Source organism: Colossoma macropomum, unplaced genomic scaffold (assembly GCF_904425465.1).
Source record: "Colossoma macropomum unplaced genomic scaffold, Colossoma_macropomum, whole genome shotgun sequence".
Lineage (NCBI taxonomy): Eukaryota > Metazoa > Chordata > Actinopteri > Characiformes > Serrasalmidae > Colossoma > Colossoma macropomum.
This window is the reverse complement of record NW_023494803.1, coordinates 14,229,513-14,249,344: the sequence shown is the minus strand read 5'-3', so window position 1 is coordinate 14,249,344 and position 19,832 is coordinate 14,229,513. Positions and strand designations below refer to the sequence as shown.

At 39.4% G+C, this 19,832-nt stretch overlaps 2 protein-coding genes across 6 annotated transcripts; both read right to left on the bottom strand.

Moving 5' to 3' along the window:
• Window positions 1–1,963: 1,963 nt before the first annotated feature.
• LOC118824113 lies at window positions 1,964–10,192 on the bottom strand. 5 transcript variants are annotated; one of them, XM_036594061.1, is made up of 5 exons: window positions 10,080–10,192; window positions 9,897–9,962; window positions 9,684–9,794; window positions 9,167–9,340; window positions 1,964–2,685 (listed from the first exon to the last, which is right to left on the bottom strand). In XM_036594061.1, the coding sequence occupies exons 3-5, from the start codon at window positions 9,740–9,742 to the stop codon at window positions 2,277–2,279; spliced, it is 642 nt and encodes a 213-aa protein (XP_036449954.1). In that variant the 5' UTR covers window positions 9,743–9,794; window positions 9,897–9,962; window positions 10,080–10,192; the 3' UTR covers window positions 1,964–2,276. The 5 variants fall into 5 exon arrangements, 4 of the variants coding, with proteins under 4 accessions (XP_036449954.1, XP_036449956.1, XP_036449955.1 ...); XM_036594063.1 differs by having other exon boundaries at window positions 9,684–9,751; XR_005008573.1 differs by having other exon boundaries at window positions 2,576–2,685; window positions 9,163–9,340.
• A 4,882-nt stretch (window positions 10,193–15,074) lies between these two features.
• Window positions 15,075–18,212, bottom strand: LOC118823700 (DELTA-thalatoxin-Avl1a-like). The gene is made up of 3 exons (XM_036593454.1): window positions 18,038–18,212; window positions 16,317–16,501; window positions 15,075–15,657 (listed from the first exon to the last, which is right to left on the bottom strand). The coding sequence occupies exons 2-3, from the start codon at window positions 16,475–16,477 to the stop codon at window positions 15,258–15,260; spliced, it is 561 nt and encodes a 186-aa protein (XP_036449347.1). The 5' UTR covers window positions 16,478–16,501; window positions 18,038–18,212; the 3' UTR covers window positions 15,075–15,257.
• Between the last annotated feature and the right edge of the window lie 1,620 nt (window positions 18,213–19,832).

Genomic DNA, 19,832 nt, shown 5'->3' with positions numbered 1-19,832 from the left:
ATTTTCTCACAAAGGGAAGGCCTTAGACTGTCTGCATAGGAGATTCTAGACACTGGAAAGCCCCTGGGTTCACAGACAGGCCTATGTGTACCTGCTGACCCAGTGAAGAGAGGGGCAAGTTGACCTTGAAAGGTAAAGCAGACTGGTAAAAACCGGTTGAAACCAGTTTTTAGAAGTGAGCTCGACAAGCGATGGCCAAATTGAACGAAGATATGCACCTATTAGAGAATAAGCTAATATAAAAATTTGAGAAGTAAGGTAGGGGGATATCAAACTACCCCAGATAAATGGTATATATACTGTTTTTTGGAACACTGTATTTGCGCAGTTGGGTCTCTCGAGACCCTGTGCCACTTAATGCTGAAATAAAGAAGAGGCCTTTTTCCCTCTTCCACAAACTCACCATTAAAAGATTTCTTTTTTTCATAATATTATGTTGGAGGCCTGGGGTTGAAGGGGATAGCCCTTGTTCGTGACATTACTTATAAAGACGTGTTTTTGCTCACGTCACACATAAAGTAAATCGCTGCTATTTCCAAAATGGTAACTTCACAGGGGAAGGAAAAAACATACTTCACTTTTAATGTAAGTCAATGCAATTACACAAGTAATTTTGGGCTGTTTCTTTTCATCCATTCATCATGAAATTAACACACAATGTAAAGAACAACAGGCACTTTACAATTATGTAAAAAAAAAAAACGCTAAAATGGAATTACGAGGTTGTGTTCTGACAGCAGTGATATATGACTTTTCTGTAAGGACCTAAACTGTGCCTTGTTCACAATTTTTACACAATTATGGTCTAGTCTTACTTACTGTGTTTTAAAATATCTATTCAGGAGACTCACTTTTAATTTTTCTGAGAAATCTGAGGGGATATTTTTCTACACCTCCAAAGTTCAGTCTTAGAAGTTGGTTTTACATTTTTTTAAATTTCAGTGTAAAATCTCAGAATTTCAGTTCACAGTTATTTACTTGTATAAATAATATATTAAGACGTACAGAAAAGTTGCCATTTCATAGCAGCACTCAACTTCAACAGCTTTCTGTACATTACAGGTACAGTAAATCACCATAAATACAGACAATTCATAGAGTTATAGAGGGATTAAGGACATACAGTGCTCAGCTGTGCTTTTGGTAGTGATGAACCTGCTGAGTTGGAATATAAATGCCCGGGGGGGGGGCTGGTTGAGGGGGTTCAAAGTTGGCAAATCGCTTCCCTGCATGTGTTTGGTACTTTCCCTGGTCTAGCATGGTTTTGGTTTTTCTTTTAGCACAGCTGCTCTGCAACGTGATTCAGCAAACAACATGATTCTTGTAAACAGAGAGTTCTTATGTTTGATTATTTCATACGAAGAGAAATGAATCACTAATAACAAAAAAAGGGAAAAGAAAAACACCTCAGCGTGAAAAATGCACAGCTCTGTGGAAGTGAGTTGTACACAGGTGTCAGTGCTTTGTAGAGCTTAATGAGTAAATTAACAGAGTAAATAAGGTCAATTAGGGGGTGGTTTATATATATTCTTATATATATGCAGTCCAAAAGTCAGAGACCACCCTCCTTTACTTAATTTACAGTCAGTACAGCAAAGTATAAGATTTTGGGGATTTGGAGCCATTTCTGGTGGAAATGTGTAATTGCAATGTGTAGAAAAACATTTTGTAGCATGGCTTGTGCTTCTCCCCCAAGCGGATTAATCTGATGACTGGAAGGAATTCTAAAGAAAACTCTGTCTTCTGAGGATGTGAGTGGATTATCTACTATCGTCATCATATCTTCATCAGTATAATGTTGATTTTGAGATCATTTGAGGCCTAAACATCGAGCCGGACCTTCTTTTTGAGTCTGTGTGTGTGTCACTAATACATAAAGACATACGATGTGGTCTGAAGAACTCCCAACCCAACACCTCTGACTTTTAAATGATTATGAGCACTCGGAGTGGCGCGCTCACCATATTTTTCTGTGTTTTTATTCTGCTCAACAAAAATTTTACATAGTTCAGCTTTAAGTACAGTTTTTCAGCGGCCAGAAAAAAAAGAAAACATATTAATGGAAAATTACACAGAAGTTTCAACAACTAAATATCATATCAATTTTGCAGTATTTAGTGTGTCCACTCTTTACCTTCATTACAGCTTCAACAAAAACTTTGACTTCACTTTAAGAAAAAGAAATCTCACATATTTATGATGAATATTTATATTTAGTGTCAAAATGTAAGAATAGCTGCATATAAAGCTTTCCTATAAGCTTGGTGACTGCATGACTACAAATCCCACAATTCAACATACATAATGGACCTGCCTGCAGGAGACATAGTTCCCTTCACGTAAACCTGTCTCCCAATAAACTTGATCTCGCTCCCTGTGCTTTTGGCTCTGGTGAAGGGACCATTAGCGTAGTACAGCTGGTGGAAGAGCTGCTCGTTGCAGCAAACGCGTTCTTTAAAAATGCCGAGAGCGAACCAGTTTTCACACAAGTCGTATGGGACGGAGAACATTATGACCAGATCTCCAGCCCACTCTCCGCAGTCATGTTTGAAGATCTCGTAAGTGAGGACCCCGACAGCTCCACAGGCTGTTCCTGCAGTTTTGGTGAAGGAGCACGCCTCCATCGTCCTCCTCTGTATCGTAGGCTGAGGGGGATTGTGAGAGTATCCACTGCTGGTGAAGACCCTAATATATAAAAAAGAGAAATGATATGTTCAAAGTTAGTCTAATTTGATCTAATTAATTTGGTCTAATTAAGCCCGTTATTTGATTGATTTGATTCTATTGTTACGATGTCAGGCTTGTTACAATAGAAGAGCCCTTTTTGGTGCTATAGGGAACTCTGTTCAAAGAGGTCCTATATAGAACCATTGTCTTACTGTACTGAAGAACCCTTGAAGAACCATCATTTTTAAGTGTGAAGATGATTAGGCTGAAAGAGGATATCACACATAATAAGTTTCAGCACTCAAGATCCCAAATCTGACCAACACGAACAAAATAAAACCAGACCAAATCTGTTTGTGCTTTTATGCAGGTACAAGAAGCAGAGCAAAAATGCAAATTGTGTGTTGGGAAATGTGGGTGTCATTATATTGTGCAGTGGAAAGACCCCCATTTGCTTATTTAATTTCTAGCAAATCAGAAATTAAGTACAAGTAAAAAAAAACAGAAAACATATTTAATAAAAATTAAATATAATATTAGATGTTTCAGTATTCAGTGTGGCCACTCTTTGTCATGCTTCCTGTCAATGGCGCACCTTGTAACATTCCTCACTATCTCAGCTGGCTCCGGTGAATCTATGAACTTCATCTCCCATGAGTCTGTGGGACACCTACTCCACCAAGCACAATCCAACTCTATTGTTCTGTGTCACCACAGTACCGACTGTTTCCACCTGTTGCCAGTTTCCATTGCAGTATATATGCAGGTCTGTTTCATTCATTCATTATGCAGTATTGCCTCTGTTTACAGTGCATACTGAGCATTCTGCCTTTTTGGTATCTCCATATTTTGACTTGCTTTTTGGTTTTGTTTGTTTTTATGAACCACATTGTTCTTCTCTTTTTTTTGTTCTGCCGCGTAACTCGTCCTGCAGTTTTTGAGATATCAACACCATTTCAACTCGATTGTCCAGTCTGATTGTGTGATTCAGGCTTTTTGATTGGATGGTTTCCGCATAGCAAAGGAAGTTTGTGGAATTTTTTCCCATAGGAATAAATTAAGTGCAAAACTTTTGTCACTTTGCTTGTGTCACGATGATACAAATACAGTAAAACAAACACTCAACACACCACAGACTCCACAAATACACTCAACACGCCACTTACACACACACACACTGAACACACCACACATAACACACCAAACACACACACACACACACACACACACACACACACACACACACACCACACAAATGCACACCCACATACTTTTAAGGTAGCAGGGGATTTTAGGTAGCAGTGTATTTAAGGTGGCACTGGATTTAAGGTAGCAATGATTTAAGGTGACAGTGAAGTTAAGGTAGCAGGAAATTTAAGCTGGCAGTGGACCAAAGCAACAACCAACTTAGTAACCACCTGCAATACCATAGCAACAACCTCGCAACCACTTAGAAACATCTTAGCGACCACCTAGCAACCACATAGCAACATCATCTCTCTGTCTCTCTCTCTCAGTTTTGACCTAGGCCTGTTTCTATACTACACTTTTGATAAACCCTACTGTGTTTACAATTGACTCTTTTGTTTTCATCCACGAGTGTCTGGCTTGTTTTTGGAGTGGAAAGATGGACAGCTACATCACCGGAAAAGTAGAGGTGGCAATTTATAGCATGTTAGATTGGAAGAAGCAGGGGTTTCAGGCATGGCTCACCTCCCCCACTCCCAACCCCAACTTCAGTAACTCCATTGAAAGGCCATTTTAAATAAAAATTAAATAAATTAAGTTTTACAAATTTAATTTTGCACAGTTGTGCCTTGATGTTCTGCTCCGTACACTGGGCTACAAACATTTTAGAGGCACTCACACATTCACCAGAGTTCTTTCTCTCTCCTCTCACTGACTATTGGAAAAACTGGATTAAAATTGGGCTAAATATTGTGTAGTGTATATCTGGCTTTTGCCATTCTTTATTCCTTCATCAGTGGTCAGTTTCTGATGACAGACCTGCTTTTGTCTAAATATTTTTGGGTGGTCCACTCAATCTGTCAGTTGCACACATCTATCAACCTTTTAACACCACTGATAAACTACAGATGGAGTACAGTCTGTAACTGTACACCGATATAATGGAGCTATAGACCTGTGAAGATGGGCAGCAAGACCTCACACTGCCACCAGAGGGAGACAGATAGCAATCGCTCCATCTCAGTCAAGCCCGTTCTGAATACATGGGCGAGCCCTACTTTAAGAGCTCTCTCCAGTTACTCAGTGCTCAGTCTTTAGTTATGATCAAGATCCAAACAAGACTCATGGGTAATAGTTAAGATTCTTGAGGTTTCTCTCAGGTCTCTTTGCTCTGTTGAGCTCTTTGTCTTTTGTCAGACCAAATCCCATTGAGCATGTCTCTGTGGGCTTTCTCTGCCCTCTTGTGTCCACTTCCTTGCTCCTAATTTCCTTTCTGTTTCTGTTTGGGGGAAAATTACCTTTAGAGTTTCTGTGCTCTGTTGAGCCGGTCAGTTTCCCCTAACAGTCATCAGTTTGTTAGTTTGTCCTTCCACGCCGTTTATGTGGAGTTGTTCTCGAGTTATTCATGTATTCTTACCTGGTTTATCTGCTACAGCACTGGGTTTTGAACATTCAGATCTGGGGTTCAAATTCTTGATTGAGTATTTTCAAAGACCCTGTCAACATGGCTTCAAATGTATGTTTTGAAAGTAAGGATATGCCATGGAAAAACCATGTACCAGTGTTATATTTAAGAAGTATATATAAATTAATGCAATTTAATAGTCAATAAGTGCTCCAAAAATTCTAAGCTGCTGTCTGCTCTTAACCGTGTGGGCGTGTCAGAATGCTAAAATGATTGACAGTGGAACATAAACAACCCAGATCCAGTGGCTGTGGTTCAGCCCTATAAAAACAGACCACTACACTCTTCTCGGAATGATGACGAAAGGGTGCAGTTTGCAGAACAAGCTGTCTAAGGGTCATTTTAGAGGTCACATTTTGCCAAAAATGTTGGAGTACTTAAGCTTTCATCTTATGTTGGGAAGAGCACTAACGTTACATCCAAGCTGTGAAATACAGGAGGTCCTGAAGGGTCTGGAACATCCAGTTAACCTCTTGGACACCCAGAATGAAATTCAAGTTATTATGAAGTTATGCTGTCCATTAGGGTAAAACAGACACTCAAATCCAGATTCAGTGAAGCTCATTGTTTATCTGCTTCACTCACAATCAGCTTCTGTCTTTTGTGTTCTTAACTGACTAGCACTGCAGCACTGCTCTGCCTCAGGGTGGCGCCGTAGCAGACTGGTTCACCCAGTTGGTCCTTCATAGTCTAGAAACTGTAACTCTGCCCAGATTCCTCTGAAACACTTTACGATGAGCTGCAGCAGATCTGTAAATCTGAAAATGCACCCAGTTTCCCAAGAGTTTGGTGTAAAGAGTGACTGTTGCTCATTTCTCACACTGAAGACAGAAGAGGAGACGAGGAAGACTTCAGTTAATGTGAGGGAGCTTCTGAAACTGAGGTCACTCTGACAGACACTGTGCAGAAATTTCTTGCACACCTGTGAAGTACTTAGAAACAATGTAAGCCTTGATGTTATGAGGCGTAGCTAATGTATTAGCTTTTTATACCTATATTTAAAGTGGACCGCCAGCTACTGAGCTCACGTAAATGAAGTTAATCACTTATAGTAGAGCCTGCAACAGGTGGCTAACACAAGAAGGCAGCAGCATCTAGCTATGATACAACCAACGGTGTATTGAACCTTCATAACAAGCACTGTTAACAAATTTAGAGAAGCTTAACCCTCTCAGGTCGACGATGTCGTATGCAACATCAAAGGACATTGAATATACAAGAATAAACATCTTGGGAATTCTACAAACTTTGATTTTTTCCCAGAAGGCTAGCGTCTTCCACTGAGGGCTTCAGTTCAGTCGTGTCCAATCAGGTCAGAGGCTGTGTTCCTGACTTGTTGCCAGAACGACGCTACCCCTCCAGGCAAAATGAAAGTGCATCTCTATCATGCAGCGTTTACAAAATATTTGTTCTTTTATCTATGATGTCCACATACGACATCGTCAACCTGAGAGAGTTAAATAAGCTGCTTGCTGGGAGTTTTGTCTGGGACTCAAAGCAGCGGGAGTTCAGTCACTTCATGTGGGAGAGGAACACGAGTAGCTGACGTATACATACTGCTAACTCTGATCTGATGTGACCTGTGCCAGTTCAGAGGAAAACGCCACAAAACTATAGATAATATTCAGAGGACAATCATGAAAATTAGTAGACAAGGGGTTTTAAGTTGAGTCTTCTTCTCAAAAACCAGCCATGTTTGTGCCGACCCCTTCCTTAGTTACGTTTTCCCCCCTTTGGCCTGGTTCTTGCCCTGTAGCGCTCTGACCTCTGGTGTTTGTAAGCTTGGGTTTGATTCATGCTGGAGGTCAGCAAGCCCTGCAATACTGTCATTTTGTAATCTGTGGCATGGCTAAATAAGGACCTTGAAAATATCTTGCCCTGTAGACACTGTCCCACAAGTGTCACTGGACTTCTGAACTATGAATAATGCTAAATACATGCCACAAGCGACACTCCTGCGCAATGAGTTGGCACCGCATGACAGTAACTCTGCTATTAAACTTCAACACCAGCTGCTCAAACTGCAGCCTAAAACTGCAAAGCCCTCAGAACTACCACACTGGACACAGTGTGCTGTTTTGTGTGGGGTTTTTTGGGGCGGTCAGTCTTATGATGTCAATTCCTGCCTCGTTATTCAAAGGATCCAGTGACATTCAGGATAGAAATATTTAAGCAATAGAACACGAGAGGGAGTGCCGTAGCTCATCACAGCCATGATGTTATTCGCGATAACACACAACCTCGTGTGTTCTATTGCTTTCATACAACAGTTAAATAAATAAAGTAAGAAATTAATCAACTGGGCCGTGAACGTGTCATTTAATATGTTTTAATGTTCGCAGTTCCTTCCGCCAAATTATAGTTCCTTAACAAGCAGCTCGTTGCTACGTCAGAGTAACGAGCTCCGCTCACTCGCTACACAGCCGGCAGTTCGTTCTCCAGCTCCTTACACTAAATTCCCAAACTGTCGTTACCACTGAGCAGCTTTTTTGTTTTTTTATTGTGGCAGTTTTATGGCTCAGTCTGATTTGGTCAGACTCTGAAGATCAGAATACACGTTTGGCGAATGGTATTTGGTTCATTTCTGGCTGATTCCAGGTTGTTTAGGTTCTTCTGTCACAGCTGCCAACTGAAAAGCTGCTCAGTGGTGATGACAGTTTAGGAATTTAGTGTAGCCTCATCTTCAGAGTCTGACCAAATCGGCTGTCAGTCAAATGTGATCTTAAGTATCCATTTTCTGTTTGTGGCAAAGTAAGAAGTAAAAACTTTCAAATGGCTTAAGCATCTGCTACAACTGTCAAACTTGTTGCTTAGCAACAGCGTCTTGGCAGAGTGATATAGTGTTTGTGAAAAACCCGTGATGTTATGGCGAAATAACAGCACAGTTAGAACGCCTCTCAACCAATCAGCTTGCGTGGCCGGAACTAACTGTTGTATAAACACCAGACAGAACGTATCAGCTTTGGTATTTTTTTTTTGTTTACCATAGCCTATTTTTTTTATGCTGTTTATTTTTCCCATAGAGCAAACCTGCTTAGACCCAGAGATCCTTATATGGACATGTCACTGACTTCAGAATGATTCACAGCCTCTGAGGTCTATAAGGCTGTGTTCAGACTGTGGGAAAATCCAATTTGTTTCTCAAATCAGATATTTTGAGGCGACTGTCCACACTTGCAAGTGATCAGATTAGATATGTCTGTCCCGAACTCACCAGTCTATCCGCATGGGTTGCTGTGGTAACAATGTACTAACTACGTAGCTATGCTGGTAATGCAAATTTCATGTGGTTCTGGTAGGTTCCTTTGCTTTTGCTTGGGGGGACAGACTGTTGTTCGCTTCCATAGAGCGTACAAGTAGAAATTCTATTGGCATAATCATAAATCTTTGGAGCTCTTCTTGAATCCCAGCACTTCATCACTGTGTATTTGACATCATCCTTGTTTGTCATGTTGCAAGTGACGTAAATCCGATTTGAGCGTCCAGCGTGTCCAGACTGAGACACATCTGAGTTGCATTTCGAACAAACGTGCAAAAAAAATCCAATTTGCAAAAAAACCCCAGATTTTATGTGTCTTTTGCTGTCCAGACTATCAAAAATAAATCTGGATACAACAAAAATCAGATTGGGACTGGCAGTGTGAACAAGGCCTAAGTTGGCCAGTGAATGGCAACAAGGTAGAGATTTCTAATAAAATGAGCAGTGAGTGTCTAATTTTCAGTACACTGTAATTTATAACAAGATTTTTGTAAAGAGCCCAAAAGACATCAGCACAGTTGGTTCACTGTTGAGAAAAGTGGAAAAATAACGAACATAAGGGTAGACTGTTATTCCTACCTACCTACCGTGGATTCGTTAAGATGTATTTGTGGCTGTAGTTGCTGAGCTGAATGGTGACGTTCTTTTCAGTGTTTATTTGCTTGGACATTTTCTGGATGGTGGTGTTTAATAAGGATCCTCCAGCTGTAAGAGGAGCTGCCACTGCTGCCTCTGCGGCGGCTAAGCTAGCTCGCATTTGTCTGCAGAGATCAGAAAACAGTGGCAATAATGCCAATTAGTCAACCAACAACAATGATTATGGATAAAGTTGATGCTTATATATATATATATAAAATCACGATGAATATATGTTCTAAATATAAGACCCACACAGTCATTCTGACAGACTGTAATACACTACAGAAAGTGTAGGGGGCGATATGACTTCATCTCAAAGAGAAATGAACAGGAGAAGAAAGCAGAATAGTTAGATTACTCACTTAATTGAAGAATAATCAATATAGAAATGATAAATAGATTAACTGGTTATAGAAATAATTAATAGTTGTAGATCAGAATCAGATGAAGGTTCGTATTGATCACCTTCTCTGTCGTATCCTTCTAGAGATGATCCTGACCATGATGTGCGAAGCTTGAAACATGATCTCGCTCTAAGAGAACACAGCAGACCCTTTGCCGTTACGGAGCCGCAGACTGTCATAAGAACAGCCGGGTGTATTATAGCGTTACAGGTTTTATATTGAAAAACTGTTTTACAACAGAATACAATCTTCTCGTCCTCCAATGTCCTCCTACCTTTTTTCCACTCCTTTTTTTTTCTTCTGATCAGCAGCTTCAGCTACATTAATCCAAAAGTTTCACCTTCAGAAAAACACATTCATTTCAGTCTCTGAATAAAAGACATTTAGCCTATTTTTTAGATGTTTAACTTCATATAAAATACAATATATCTGCTAAATGGCTGGAGAGGGGACTTACCTGCCTCTTAGAGCACAATAGCTCTTTGTGTGCAGATGGACTTTATATGCGTATATGTAGGTGGAAGTCTATAAGCTAATGTTTACACTTTCATACTCCACCCAAAGCTGTGGTTCTTACGTAAGTTACGATAAAAATCATGTGACAAAGAGCTTTAAACAATGAACTAGCTGAACCAAATGCACACAGCAGTGTTAGCGCTCAATGGGAGCATGATGATCATGTGACGGACAAGTGTTCAAGGTGGTTAAAAACAATGGTAATCAATCAGCTGTGAGGAATACCATAGGTAACATAAGAGTTTTAGAACATTTAGTTAAGCACAAATGCTGGAGAATTTCACTATTTAAATAGAGTCCTGTCCCTTTAAGATGCCAACAACTCCCTGAAGACACGTAGAGATGCGCTTTCAGTGCTTTCAGACATCAGGTTAGAATTATTTTAAAAGCTATTGGTGGCATTAGACCAAATGTCCGATCACATATGGTCAGGGGCGGTTCATTTCTAAACGATTTGATACTGCAAAAAGAGAAAAAAGAGGGGGGGGGGAGAGAGAGAGGCGGGAGAGAGGGAGGGAGAGAGAGAGAGCTGCTCCGTTGCTGCTGCAAGCAGTTAGGGATTTTTAGCTTAAACTAAGCGTTTATAGTGACTTTTACCACTGTTGAAGCTAAGATATTTCGGTTATTGAGTAAATAAGTGATAGAAGGTTTACTTCAGTTGATAAAGCTGTCGTACTTCAGGGTCAGCATTGTAAAAGTAACTAGTCTGTTCTATTAGCAGAGCCGGTTTATGAGGAGCCTGGCCACTTCCTATTCCCCCGTTATATCAAAAACAGGACTGCTAAACAGCAGAGGGCGCCCGCGAGTGAGTCCTCAATGAATGGGAGGAAATAGTGCTCAACGGCTAAAAACGAAAAGTTAAAATAGTTTCTAATCACTCGCCCAGGACGTTTCTTTAATTTTAGAAAGTAGAAGGATGTATTTCACTAAAAAAACAAAGAAATCTTACCTATATATTTCCTTTTTTCTACAGCAAACGGGTTTTGGGCAGCAGAAGGCGGGCATTACTCCTAGAGCGTGATGATTGATTGGTGAGCGGAGCAGCTCATTGGCTGTTCGCGCTCACTGACGTCATGGACATACATGGGGCGCAGTTTTAAACTCCTATAGCTCGAGTTTAAAAGCTCTTAAAATATAACAGCAGTGTTAAAATGTTTTATGATATTCACTGTTCAGGAAATGACTGCATTCTTTTACATTAAAAATGTTTAAGCATTTATAAACTATGGTTTTGCTCAAATGCTCCATATCAACCCATTCATTTTGGACTCGCTCGGGAGCGCCCTCTCTACTCTCCTCTCTACAAGTTCTGTGGTGTTAGCCTTTTGCTAAGGATCCACAGAGGCAAGCTTGTGTACTATAGGGAGCTTTGCTATCGTAGCTGGTGTCTTTGTTGTCAGACACAGAGCGAGATTTCTGGTGTTTGATGCTAGTTATATTTGAGTTTTACTTAATTTGTAAGAGAAAAAAGGGAACTGTTGTTAACTCTGTGCAGTATATTCCTTTCGACTTCAGTTTGAGTCAAAGAGTAGCCAAAGATTCCAGAACTGTACCACAGGCTACTTAATATAAGTGCATTGACGATAATTGTGTTTCTTTTATTTTATTTAAACGAGAAATTTTATATAGACACAGAGACAATTTCATTATTAAATATATTCATTTCACTTAAGTTACAGTTGTGTGCTTGTGACTGTGTAGTGTTAAAATTGAACTGAAGTGAGCCCAGACAAAACATAACTTCAAAAGTGAAAGCTTGACTGTATACATGCAGGATAAAGCAAGTAAAACACATCTACAAGAGTAGGTCTTGCTAAAGTGTTACTGAACCCAGAGCCCCTCACAGAAATAACTTGTGGCTTGTAGACGCTTAAGTGTGGAGGGTGCTACAAACAGATAAATACATTTAAATAGAAGGACTGAAATGTGGTAGGGGAGAGTGGGGCACCACCTAATACATTTTTTTTTTTGCGAAATAAATAAAAAAATATTTAAGTTGGAATAATCATGTTTTTATACAAGCAACATAAACATCTCTGCTACAAACCCACACTGGAACTTAGTTCCTAGCTCCTACCGTTCATGTACAATTCCACCAAAATGAGGGAAGTGCAGTGTTCCAGTTTAGCCCATAGGTGGGTTCACTGTAACAGACAGAGAGTCAGTTTAACACCTGCTAAAAAAGTCTGATCAATCAGTGCAAACAGAGTTAATTCAGTATAATTCTATGCTGCAAGAAATATATTTCCCAGCCGTACTGCATTATATATTATCATCTATAAGACAGACAGATCAGCTGATAGACACACACATCAAATTACATATGAACATATATGATCATACATATATGGTTGGATTTTGTGATTTACACAAACAGCTCAGTAACTGAAAAAAAAAAAAACAGTTTTAGAAAAATGACTTGCATGCCCTGAAAACACTCTTTGGCTCAGATCTCATTAAAACGCTGACCAATCGCTCTGAATTTTGGTAGGAGGTGGTGGCTAGGAAATGTGGTGATGTGGCCAGAAGCTTGCGCTGCTTGACCTTCTGTAACAACGTAAAACGTCTGTGTTAATTTGTGCCCCACGTTAGGTTGTTCCCCATGATCCCCTATCGTGTGTGTGTGTGTGTGTGTGTGTGTGTGTGTGTGTATACTGGCACGTAAAGCCCTATAGGAGCAGGATTGGTTTTTATCTGGCGAGGTGCTGTAATTGGAAAGATTAATGATAAGATCTGAGCCTTTAATCCAGTGCGAATCTGCAATGTCCATATTTTTTCACTAGTCTGCTACACTCTAAAAAAGATTCTTCACGGGTTCTTTAGGTAAGACAGTGGGTTCTATATAGAACCATGAACACTCAAAGTTCTTTGCATGGTGAAATGTTTCTTCAGGTTGATGGAGAATGTGTTATATATGGTTCTGTATCCAAATATATAGAATATAGAACCAAAAGGGGTTGTTCTATTGTTAAAAGCTTGATATCGTAACAATAACAGAACCCTTTTTGGTGCTACAAAGAACCATATACAACACATTCTCTATTAGTGTAATCTGTGTGTGTGATTGAACTGGCAGATTCACATTAGATACAGGTTCTGTGTAAATTTCCCCACATTATCCCAAATATCCCAGATGTTTAGGTCAGTATTATGCAACAGGCGCCGCTCTTCCAAACAATAACAACACATTCTGCAGCTAAACAGCAAATATGGTCAAAAAAGAACCCAAAACGCGACACTAGAGGAGGGAGGAGACTTTACATCTCATTTCATTGTGGGGAGATCAACAGCAATCCCGAATGATGGAGCATAATCATAACATACAGGACAGAATGAGGGGACACACACTTTTTTTTGTTGTAGATTTCAGTATTTTTTTTTTTGTTGTAGATTTTCAAACATTTATGTACAGCACTTTTCTAAGTGAGGCTACAAAGTGCTTTCAACAGTAAGATAAAGTAAATAAAATAATAAAACAATATAAAATAAATAACGTAAAACCAAAAACGGCACAGCTTCATCCACAAACAACAGAAAAATTAGCTATGTCCAAACTCAAAGGCTAAGCCATACAGTTATGTCTTAAGCCTTTTTTTAAACGACTCCTTAGACTTCCGTTTTCGCTTTGTCCTAGGGACCACTAAAACTCTTGACTAGAGGACCTTAGTGTCGTAGAGTTTGAATATGGCACTAATAGTTCAGAGCTATATTCCAGCCCATCACCATGCACTGCCTGATATGTTAAAACCATGATTTTGAAATGTACACTAAAAGTCACAGGCAGCCAATGCAAAGATGCCAACATGGGTGTAATGCGCTCCCTTCTTTTAGTCCTAGTAAATACCCAAGCTGCTGCTTTTGAACAAGTAGCAGCCATGTCACAGCTCCTTGACTAAGAAATCAAGCTGTTTTAGCCATTTTCCACTTGCAAAAAAAAGAAAAAAAGGGAGGCGCCTGGTTTTGTTGTATTACTGTGATTTGAACAGGACTCCTGTTACTGAGGGAGTGCCAAGTTTGGGGAAATGTGGTAACTCTGACCGTAAAAGCTACAGACATTGTGGTTTCATACCGGATCAAAATCACAGATCACTCAAATTACAGCACCTCCACTGTTTTGGTGAGTGAAGCTGGTTTAGCCTGCTTGCTAGGCTAACACTCAGGCAGACAGTATAGTGAAGCATGAGCGGCTTAGCTAACAGCTCCGCACCCAAACAAAAGGTTCATTCTCTCGCATTTAAGTCTGTATTTTCTATTCTTAAGCTTCAGCGCTGCGAATACTGTGGTATCCCTGCTAGAAAAACCAGCATAGACCAGCAGGGCAGATCACCAAAACCAGCATATGTTGTGTTTTGATGCTGGTAGGCTGGTCAACCATCATGACCATGCTGAGGTGACCAGCTAAACCAGCACCAAACTAGCATAAACCAGCATGAAATGCTTGCTGGCCTGTGCTGTTTTTTTCTAACTGGGATTTGAATCTTTAATATGCTAAGCTTACGTGCTACTAGAACAGCTCTATTCACCATATTTGACATATATATAAATATAATAATAGTCAACCAAGAGGAGTTAAGTGTATTGGCCACCACAGAGTCCAGACCTGAACCCCTTTGAGAATCTTTGGGATGTACTGGAGAAGACTTTGCGCAGTGGTCCAAATCTCCCATCATCAATACAAGATCTTGGGGAAAAATTAATGCAACTCTGGACAGAAATAAATGTTGTGATATTGCAGAAGCTTGTGGAAATGATGCCACAACGAATCCGTGCTGTAATCAAAGCTAAAGCCGGTCCAATGAAATATTAGAGTGTGTGACCTTTTGGCCAGGCAGTGTATAATATTAATTAAGCAATCATACTCGACATAAATGCTTATTTATTACATAACACTTGAAAGCTTGGTATTTTTTGCTATTAGGAATGAGCAAGCTGAAAATGTTTGATATTTATGATTTTATTTTTCGTATACATCATAATTTGTAAAACATTAAAACAGAAATCTCAGATATAGATATATTTAAACTGAATGAACTTTCATTTTTGATCCAGATTTCTTGTTAAGGCTCCAGTGGAGCTGCATATGAAGTATCTATGCCCGTGTGACTACAAATCCCACAATTCAACTTTCATAATGGACCTGCTTGCAGGAGACATGGTTCCCTTCACATAAACGTGTTTCCCAAGAAACTTGATCTCGCTCCCTGTGCTTTTGGCTCTGATGAATGGGGCCGTTATCGTAGTACAGCTGGTGGAAGAGCTGCTCGTCGCAGGAAGCGCGTTCTTTAAAAATGCCGAGAGCAAACCAGTTCTCATACAGGTTGTAGTCGTACGGGACGGAGAACATTATGACCAGATCTCCAGCCCACTCTCCACAGTCATGTTTGAAGATCTCGTAAGTGAGGACCCCGACAGCTCCGCAGGCTGTTCCTGCAGTTTTGGTGAAGGAGCACGCCTCCATCGTCCTCCTCTGTATCGTAGGCTGAGGGGGGTTGTGAGAGTATCCACTGCTGGTGAAGACCCTAATATACAGAACAGAGAAATGATATGTTCAAAGTTAGTCTCATCAGATTTCTTTTTCACCTTTTCTAATGTGAAATCACTCACCGTTCACTTTATTTGCTGTTTTCCTGTTTCCTAGGTGGCGTGTTAGTGAAAGCACAAGGTAGGTGTTTCTAATAAAGTGGCCAGTAGGTGGAAGCACAAGGTGGGTGTTTCTAATAAAGTGGCCAGTAGGTGGAAGCACAAGGTGGGTGTTTCTAATAAAGTGGCCAGTAGGTGGAAGCACAAGGTGGGTGTTTCTAATAAAGTGGCCTGTTTGTGGAAGTACAGGGTGGGTGTTTCTAATAAAGTGGCCAGTTAGTGGAAACACAAGGTAGGTGTTTCTAATAAAGTGGCCAGTTAGTCGAAGCACAATGTGGGTGTTTCTAATAATGTGGCCAGTTAGTTGAAACACAAGGTAGGTGTTTCTAATAAAGTGGCCAGTCAGTGGAAGTACAAGGTAGGGGGTTCTAATCTAGTGAGTGGGGAGTATGTAATTGGCAGTATACTGTATTTACAGTGATCATATTTATAAAGAATATAAAGAAAGTCACCAGAACAACTGGTTATTTCAACATGCATACATCAAATTTATGAGTGAAAACATAAGGACAGTTGAATTAGAATGGTTTCTACTAACCTCGGATTTGTCAAGATGTATTTGTGGCTGTAGTTGCTGAGCTGAATGGCGATGTTTCTGTCAGTCTTTATTTGGTTGGATATTTCCTCGATGGTTGTGTTTAATAAGGATCCTCCGGCTATAATTGCAGCTGCTGCTGCGACTGCTGAGCAAACGGCCATTTTTCTGCAGAGATCAGAATGCAACTGCCGTGGCCAGCCAACAAAGTGGAAAAAGTTAGCATGTTTACTTAAAAACAAAAGCGCTCTATAATGCTCATATGATCCACACAGTCATTCTGACAGACTGTAATACACTACAGGAAGTGTAGGGGGCGATATGGCTTCTATTGTTTCATTTAAAAAGTGCTCTATAATGCTCATATGATCCACACAGTCATTCAGACAGACAGTAATACACTACAGGAAGTGTAGGGGGCGATATGGCTTCAATTATTTTTATTTAATTGTAGATTCATGAGTTGTTTAGACTGTAATTATAATTACTTTTAGCAGTGATGAGCTAATGTCTTTAACTTTTTTAAAGAAAAGCATGCAGGTATGTGCCTGTCCATTTCATATCATCACTCTCAGACCAAAACCTGGTATCTGTGTTTTTGCTGTTTTTCATTTTTGAAATCATTTGAAAATACCAGTTAGCCTTTACGTTGTGTAAAACTTTCATGATGAATGGACCAATATAAATAATCCAAAATAAAACAATAATACATAACTTGAAATAATGATAAAAGACTTGAAATAATTAAAATAAAAAATAACTTCAAATAAATTTGTCTTACACTGATTTGAGGAATGTTTTTTTCTTTCTTGTTTAAATTCCCATTTTGGAGAAAGAAGGTGTTTGTCTGACTGTGACAGTATATTATTGCATAATTTTCCTCAGTACTTTATCTTTTGCTGGGCTCCAGTTGTTTGAGATGCTGGCACTGTGCCATGAATGAATCCTAATTGTTGCAGCATGCCCAACTGTTACTCACCTCTCAAAACCTTTGGGTTTTTTGTATTAGGCACATTAAAGATGGACATGGACAAATGAGCAGAACAGCTCATTTGTTATTTCACAATCTTTGTCCATCTACATCTTTGCTCACAACCCGTTACGCATTTTAGACCAGTGACAGCCGTCAGTGGCTCTGTTGTATATCATGTCATGATCCTACTCTCCGCCTGTGAATTACAAGCAGCCACCATATCAGGAAGACATCAGACTCGCTGACAAAGCCGAGTAGCAGAGAGCACTTGCACTGCCCGGCCACTTTATCAGAAACCCCTCCCTTGTAGCTCCACCTTGCTGGTGTACAGTTAGAGACTGAGAGAGTGGCCACTTTCTTAGAAACATGTATTTTGTAGTAAGTTTTTCCAATGAAGTGGCCAGTGAGTGGAAGCACAAGGTAGGTGTTTCCAATAAAGTGGCCAGCAGGTGAAAGCACAAGCTAGGTGTTTCCAATAAAGTGGCCAGCGAGTGGAAGCACAAAGTAGGTGTATCCAATAAAGTGGCCTAGTTAGTGGAAGTACAAGGTGGGTGTTTCTAATAAAGTGGCCAGCAAGTGGACACACAAGGTAGTTGGTTCTAATCTTCTATTCTTTCACTGCACCATAAAAGAAGAAATTGCTTGTCGCACGGACTGAACTTTGGAATGATTCCAACAGTTCAATTAGTTAATTAATCAAAAAACAGTTGAGAAATTAATCAAATTTAGTTAAAGAAACATGCCCTCGTACCTTATTTCTCACTGTGTTCTTCTGGTCAACAGCTTCGGCTACAGTAATCCAAGTGAATCACCTTCAGGAGAACACCTTCTCTCACTTTCTGAAAAAATAAACTGTTACTTGTGTAGCTTTGTGTTTAACTCTGTATAAAACATCACATTCATTTGATAATCAGCTATGAAGAAGAGCCCACCTGTGTCCCACAGATGAATGGCTCTTTGCGTGCAGTTCTTGACTTTATAATAGATGGAAAACTGACGGCTACTCAGAGGTTTCACGCTCCACCCAAAGGTGCACTTATTACGCAACCTATTTTGGCTCTTGTGATAAGAACTGGTGTGAGAAAGAGCTTTCCAAAACAAACACACTGGATTTGAAATGCACAGCGCTGTCATCACACAAGCTGACAAATCTTATCACATTCAGCATGTTTTAACAATAAAAGAGGTCGACTGTGGAAAACTAAACACTAATAATCAATCAACTGCAGAAAGGATGCCAGAATGAATTCAGATTAAATAAACAGAAGGACTGAAACCTGGCATTTGTGCATTCAGCATTCCTTCAGCGTGGGTGTGACTCTGTTAGTCATGAAAGGCCATATTTGGTCATCATTATTAGCTGATAGATGTGGGCGATTTATCGCTGGGCTTTTATATCTCCCACACACTGTGGAAATAATGAGTCTCATTCAGGAAACACAAGCAAAAAAATAAGTGAGTGGGTCATTCGTAAAACCCTTTTACCTAATTTACCCTAATTTCTCATATTCGTAAAAGCTATATTAATCCCGTGTTGCGAAACAAAGTGTAGAAGTAATCCCAGTTTAAGTTAATGTCACGATATAAAACGAACTGTAGACACAACCTCAGATTTTTGTGCTCCAATACTATAAAATATACCTAGAAATAACCCCAGATTATATTAAGTCTGTGTTATAAAATGAACCCAAGAAATAGCCAGAGATTATATTAACCCTGTATTATAAAATGAACCCAAGAAAAAGGTTGAGATTATATTAATGCCGTGCTATGGAATGAACCCAAGAAATAACCTGAGATTATATTAATCCCAAAATATAAAATGAACCCTAGAAATAGCCTGAGATTATATTAATCCCATGCTATAAAATGAACCAAAAAATAACCTGAGACTATATTAATCCCAAAATATGAAATGAACCCTAGAAATAGCCTGAGATTATATTAATCCCATGCTATAAAATGAACCCAAGAAATAACCTGAGATTATATTAATCCCAAAATATAAAATGAACCCTAGAAATAGCCTGAGATTATATTAATCCCATGCTATAAAATGAACCAAAAAATAACCTGAGACTATATTAATCCCAAAATATGAAATGAACCCTAGAAATAGCCTGAGATTATATTAATCCCATGCTATAAAATGAACCCAAGAAATAACCTGAGATTATATTAATCCCAAAATATAAAATGAACCCTAGAAATAGCCTGAGATTATATTAATCCCATGCGATAAAATGAACCCAAAAAAATAACCTGAGATTATATTAATCCTGTGCTATAAAATGAACCCTAAAATAGCCTGAGATTATATTAATCCCATGCTATAAAATGAACCCAAAAATAACCTGAGATTATATTAATCCCATGCTATAAAATGAACCCTACAAATAGCCTGGGATTATATTAATCCCATGCTATAAAATGAACCCAAAAATAACCTGAGATTATATTAATCCCATGCTATAAAATGAACCCAAAAATAACCTGAGATTATATTAATCCCATGCTATAAAATGAACCCTACAAATAGCCTGAGA